Raw genomic sequence first — 6,758 nt, forward strand, 5'->3', positions numbered from 1 at the left:
TCAAGGACAGTGATTCAAGCCCACTAGCCACTCTCTGAAACCCTATACAGGGTTCCTATGGGTCAGAATCGATTCAACGTCACTTAATAACAATAGCAGCATTTCAAGAGTGTTTCATGTTTACTTATTTAATCCTTCTCCAAACCCAAACTGATAGTATCTCCTTTGCAGATAATCAGTTTACTAGTGAGGAATTTAAGGTCAAAGAACCAGTGAATGGGGGATTTGAACCTAGGCGATCTGACATCAGAGTACCTGCTCTTAAATGCCATGTTATGCTGTCTACCTAGGGACAGATATAGGAAGTAAATGAGAGGCAAAAACGTGATAAGAAAATCAAACATGAATGTGCACATAGGATATTCTCAGTAATTTTCATTCCCTTTCTTTTGTAAGGAAAAAGAAAGATCATGTACTAGGCCTTCTATTATATTTATTTGCTTGGAACTTTCTTTTTTTGGCATGAATTTATAAATTATAAGGATGATTAGGCATCTTTCTTAGAGGCCCAAGCCTCTATGAATTATTATACTGTATTTTAGTACAAAATTTCTGATTTGTCTTAAGTGTCTTTTCTTTTTTTAAATATTTTATCCAAATTGACAAATGTTTGAACATGTTAAAAATATTTTTACAGGTAAGAGGAACTCTGGAATTTTTTCTTTTAACTGGAGATTAATTATTAGTAAAATATGAACAGAGTTTAGAATATAGTTACATAAAATGATGCTCTTTTCAACAGATTTAGAAAATCATAAGCAGTCATAACTAATGATCAGATAATTTTCTCAATTTAGGAAAGGCCATGCAATGTAAGTTGCTTAGTGGCAGGTGTTGCTTGTCTACCCTGCCAGATATCCACAATAGTGAGATTAATTGTTTTCAACAACAAATTTTAAATGCATGAACCTGCTCAGGGAAAAAAAGAAGTAAAAGTTTGGTGGCTCACACCCTCCGTCACTCGGTGGGAGAAAGATGTGGCAGTCTGCTTCTGTAAAGATTTATATCATCGGAACCCATGGCAGCTCTACCCTATCCTATAGGGTTTCTATAAGCCAGAATCAACTCAATGGCGACAAGTTTGGGTCTGGGTGCTTACGGATATTTTTTGGTTTGGTTCAAGAAAATTCAAGCAACAAAAGACAGAAATATCAATGTTCTTACCATGTGACTGAACTGGTCTGTGAGGAGAAGGATCCAGCTGTTTTCTAAAAACTTCAGTAGTCAAAAGAACTCTATTCATGAGCTCATTTACCTAAACACACACACATGCACATTTAAGCAAATTTGTATTTGAACAAACCATGTTTAGCTGAATTCTATAATATCTGTAAGCCTCTTATAAATGCAGCTCTGAAATGTGTAGTAATGCATTTTTTTTTCTAAATTGATCCCCTTCCTGTTTTAACAAAGTCTAAAAGGCATAGATAGTTTAATATCAAACATTAAGCTCAATGGCATCTACCTCCCTAGTATTACCTGTATCTGCCTCTCTTTCTGCACCTGTTCTTCACATCTTGCCTAGATCGTTGCTATAGTTTTTTATTGGGTCTCACCTGCTTCTTTCTGCCCTCCCCAAAGCATCCTCCACACCAGTTGCCAATCTGATCATTTCTTTTCACTGCTCAAATATTTCAGTGGCTTCCAAGGTATGGTATGAATTAACAGTTCCTGCCTACCTCAATGTTCCTTACACATCTCACCCTCACCTCCCACACCACCCCTGCTCTACTTTACACCAGCTCCAAGTACTACCCCTCTCACCCAACCTTTTGTAACCTTGGAAGTGTTTGTTCATCTTTTATGACGCAAATACATTTTCAGTGCAGTAATGTTTTTATCTGTTTGCTCCCATAAACAGTCCATCTCTTCAGGATAGACTCATAGGGTTTTCTGTTTGCCTGACACTTACCATGATACCCCTCAGTAGACACTAAATGGAACATGATTACATGATAGAATTAAAATGATTGTACCTCAAAGAGCTATATGTCCATGTGCACATGCAATAATAACACAATACTAAAAACTCCATACCTGATTGGATAAATAATCCAAGGAAGTTTGTTGCTCATCCATCATATTTCTTAGTAGTTTTTTGGTACTCCGTGTGTAAGAAACAATAGAATTTTGCAGATTTCCTTAAACCATAATTAAAATGGCTGCTAAATACAATATTATTACAGGAAAAATTGAAAATATAAAATTTCACATGATTTTATATGAATATGTTGTTGTTGTTTTATGCCATCAATTAGTTTCAACTCATAGAGACCCTGGATAGTGTTTCCAAGGAGAGGCTGCTGAGTTGGAATGCCAACCTTACGGTTAGCAGTCCTGTGGTTATCCTGCAGCACCACACCAGAACACTTTATATAAATATAAACACAATCATCTATCCCACTTATCTAAATATTCAAACTTACATATTACAGTTAGTATTTTTTTTTTCTTTTACTCGGGATTAACACTTATTAATGAAACTATGCTTTCTAGTGATATTTGTTGATGTTAAGTGCTGTCAAGTAGGTTCTGACAGATAGCAACCCTAAATTTCCAAGAAGTTGCTGGTGAATTCGAACCGCTGACCTTGAGTTTCAAACCGGGAGCTTCAATCAGTGCATTATCTCACAGCTCCACACACAGAATACTCAAAATTCTTATAATTGACAGACCCTCCACATTACCAAGAATGATGTCCTTCTCCAGGGACTGGTCCCTCCCGATAATATGTCCAGAGTATGAGAGGCCAAGTCTGGCCTGGGAAACCCTACGAGACAGTTCTAACTCTGTCATATAGGGTTTCTAAGACTAAGAATCGACTCATCAGCATATAACAACAACCATAAATCAGCTGTGAGTTTGTATTATACCTATTATAGTAGTTGCTTTGTATGATGTATTAGTTTTCAGTATCCCCTATCTTGTACTAAAAATTTTTAGTGGTGCAGATGAAAATAAGAAAATAGTCCTAGTACAACTGGTATGATACTATTGTCAGTATGCTTTGGTTCACCCATCTGTGGTCAGTTGATGTCACAAGGCTATGCAGAGGTAGGATTCATTAATTTACCAAATATTTACTAAGCACTATGTGCCAAATACATAAAACCTCTTACCCAGGATGATAAAGATGTAGATAAAATGACCCAGATATCATTGTAACAAAAAAAAAAAAAGTCTGCCAGGTCCTCAAAACACTAGATATAATCTAGTTTCCATTAATCTAGTATTTTTGTCCTCTTAGATTATCATCTTTGTTTTAAGTAATTCTTGACCATTTGGTTTATTATAGTTAAGACATCATAACCTTGACAGTTATGATCATTTTTAATACTTACTACACATGAAATGCTTTTCTTCTCGTGTAATTTTAGGTTTAACATCATATGACTCATCATCATTTTCTTTATAAAGAGTGTCATTACTTTTACTTTCATATTTGGCATTAGATTCACCGTCTACAATGTTAACAGTTGACAAGTCCTTTACATTAAAAAGATACAAAAAAATAAATGTTACATGATCCAATACAATAAGAAGACTATAGGAAAAAGGTGATTTTTCAAGGCATAGATGAGAATAATGTTTAAGTAAAAAAAAATATATATATATATTGGTTAGTTCAAACTTCCAAAGATAAAGTTTGGGTAAGAATAAGTTAATTTAGTAATTTCACTCCTTTTTTTCTTCTTGAATTCCAAGAGGATTTCTATTGGGTATACTTTCTATGGCTGTGACTTTATGGGTTTGACTTTTAACTGTTTTTCATTTTTACATGTGATAATAGTGTTGAAACATCACTCTTCCAGAAATCTGACAATGTTAAAATTCTTTATAAAGGGATTTAAAGGTTTCCTTAAGATACATGCAACAAATTTATACCAAATAGGCTTTCTGCCAACCTTTATTAGGAACTAGGAGGAAATAAGTAGAAGGCATGTCACTTTTGTATAAACTAAACACAGATTTGAAAGTTAAAATATTCATAGATTTGAAAGGAATCAGTGATAACAGAAACAAAATTAGCATGGAATTTTGCTTTGCAAAATCAACAGATGTCATTGTAAAAGGACAACTACAGCTGTCATTCTGAAGGTATTTGTAGTTGTTGGCTTCTCCTACCTTAAAGTTTTCTATGGTAGAAGTTTTATAGATTTAATAACTCTGTTATTAAAAGAAAACAACAGGTTTTGTCATCTTATGATCTGGATATTGAGAAAAAGGTAAAGAGCTCATCAAATTATAAGCCTACCAAAGGATACTTACATAGTGTAAAAATAGACAATATGTTGTTGTAGTAGTTGTTAAGTGCCATCAATTTGGTCCCAACTCATAGTGACCCTGTTTGGATTTTCCAAGGAGTGGCTGGTGAGCTTGAACCGCTGACCTTGCAGTTTAAACCAATCTTGCAGTCCAGCGCATTAACCCACAGTGCCACACCAGGATTCCACAGATAATATAGCATTTGTCAATTCATCTTGTTTTCATGTGTACAATTCAGTGAGAACAATTATACCAATTATGTTGTGTGGTCATCACCAATGTTGTTGTTAACTACTGTGAAGTCAGTTCCAACTCATAGCAACCCGATACAGGGTTTTCGAGGAGCATCTGATGGATTTGAACCACCAACCTTGTGGTTAGTGGTCCAGTGCTTATCTTATAGCGTCACAACATGAAAACAGCCATCACCAATGTTGTTGTTAGGTGCTACTGAGTCAGTACTGACTCATAGTGATCCTATGCACAACAGAACAAAACACTGCCCAGTCCTGCACCAACCTCACAATCATTGACATACTTGAGCCCATTGCTGCTGCCACTGTGCCAATCCATCTCATTGGGGATTTTCCTCTTTTTCTCTGACCCTCCACTTTACAAAGTATGAATTTCTTCTCCAGGGACTGGTCCTTCCTGATAATATGCCCAAAGTCTGAGAGATGAAGTCTGGCCATCCGGGCTTCCAAGGAGCATTCTGGATGTACTTCTTCCAACTCAACTTATTTGTTCTTTTAGCAGTTCATGGAATTTTTAACATTCTCCTCCAACACCACAACTCAAATGCATCACCAATACCCACTGCCAAATTTTCAGTCACCATAAACTGAAACCCATTGTTTCCTAAACAAAGGATACTCTTTTTCCCCTTTCTTCCCTCCCCTGATGACCATTATTAAACTCTGATCTCTCCATTCTCACCTAGTCTATGTACTTCCTGGAGTTCTGGTAGCATAGCGGTTACAAGTCAGGCTGCTCACCTCAAGGTCGGCAGTTTGAAACTACCAGCTGTTCCGCAGGAGAAGGATGAGGCTTTCTGCTCCCATAAAGATTTACAGTTTCAAACTGTATACGGAGTTGCTATGAGTAGGAAACGACTCCATGGCACATGACCAACCAACCAACCAATCAATGTACTTCTGTTAGTGAGATCATACAATATTTGTCTTTTTGTAATTGATTTATTTCACTCAACATAATGTTTCCAAGGTTCACCTATGTTGTGATATGTATCAGGACTTTATTTCTTTTTATGGCAGAGTAACATTTTATTGTATGCATATACTATATTTTGATTATCCATTCATCTGTTGATGGGCAAATGGATTGTTTCCACCTGCTGGTTTTTACAAATAGTACTAGGGTGCTACATTTTTAACACAGGTCTATTTGTAACTTCTTCCTCTTCCCTATACCCCTATAACAACATACACACACAATGTTTCCAAAAACCTAAGCTGCAGTTACATTTTTTCAGATCTAAATAAGGATGGTAAATTGTACCAATTATTTTAGAAAGTTAATTGTTGTATAAACTTTCCTAGAATTTTTTTCCTTCATTCATGGAACTTTAGAATTTGGTTTTAATACAGAGGTAAATATATGTTATGACATTTAAAAAATATAAATCAATAAATAGTTAACTATATAGATGTTAAAATCCCAACTGCAGTACTGCATACACAATTTTAGACTTTATTATGACATTGATTTGAAAAATTAAATTTCTTAGATAATCATTCAATAAGCAATATTTGAAGGAGAAAAAGTTTATTAAAAGTTTAAAACAAAGTGGTGAGTTTTCTTTATTCCCCATAAGATATTTCATTATCAAAGTTAGTTGAAAAGTCACTGGCTAGTTTTTAACCTAGGTCTGCAATTTCTTTAACATATTTTCAAAAGAAATGTCATTTCCTAAGTCTAACCATATGATCATTTAAGAGACATCTCAACATTTCTAAGTATATATGTGAGGTGTTCTATAAATTACAGTCTGTAACGTAATAAACCTTTAAAAACCCTAGAATAGATCTCTAAAACTATCTCGTTGTATTTTCCTAGCAAAAGTAATATTGCTGAAATTCTTACCTTAGAATGATGCACACAGTTAACTTGTATTGCATCTGCATAAATAAAAATACAAATATTTAAGGACAATAGTGAGACTTCAGAAAGATACATCTTATTTTTTCTTGGAGAAACGAAAATACTTCTTCAAATATCAGTCAGCTCTCTGTGGAAAGAATTTCAGAGCATAGAGTCTTCAGTTGAGAACTTCTGGAAGGTGTACAACAAAAACAGAAGCCAACATTTGCTGGTTTCCATGCCCTCATTTGAAACAACACCCTTTATAACAAAAACAAGGTAGTCTCTGCAGAACCTATTTTATTAAGCTATAATAACAATTTTTGTTTTTAATCATCATATGTCTTCATGGCAAATCCATGGTTTGGGGATACAGGAAATTAATTCATTAA

At 34.8% G+C, this 6,758-nt stretch overlaps 1 protein-coding gene across 1 annotated transcript in view; it reads right to left on the minus strand.

Moving 5' to 3' along the window:
* The window catches only part of ANGPTL5 (angiopoietin-like 5), a 29,810-nt gene extending 23,252 nt beyond the window's left edge, over positions 1 to 6,558 (minus strand). Inside the window, exons 1-4 of the mRNA XM_006833760.1 lie at positions 6,370 to 6,558; positions 3,342 to 3,486; positions 2,038 to 2,141; positions 1,165 to 1,255 (exon numbers count right to left, since the gene is read on the minus strand). Of these exons, the coding sequence (XP_006833823.1) occupies positions 1,165 to 1,255; positions 2,038 to 2,141; positions 3,342 to 3,486; positions 6,370 to 6,462 (433 nt within the window). The 5' untranslated portion in view covers positions 6,463 to 6,558. The remainder of the gene's footprint in view (positions 1 to 1,164; positions 1,256 to 2,037; positions 2,142 to 3,341; positions 3,487 to 6,369) is intronic.
* Between the last annotated feature and the right edge of the window lie 200 nt (positions 6,559 to 6,758).

Source organism: Chrysochloris asiatica, unplaced genomic scaffold (genome assembly GCF_000296735.1).
Source record: "Chrysochloris asiatica unplaced genomic scaffold, ChrAsi1.0 scaffold00008, whole genome shotgun sequence".
Classification (NCBI taxonomy): domain Eukaryota; kingdom Metazoa; phylum Chordata; class Mammalia; order Afrosoricida; family Chrysochloridae; genus Chrysochloris; species Chrysochloris asiatica.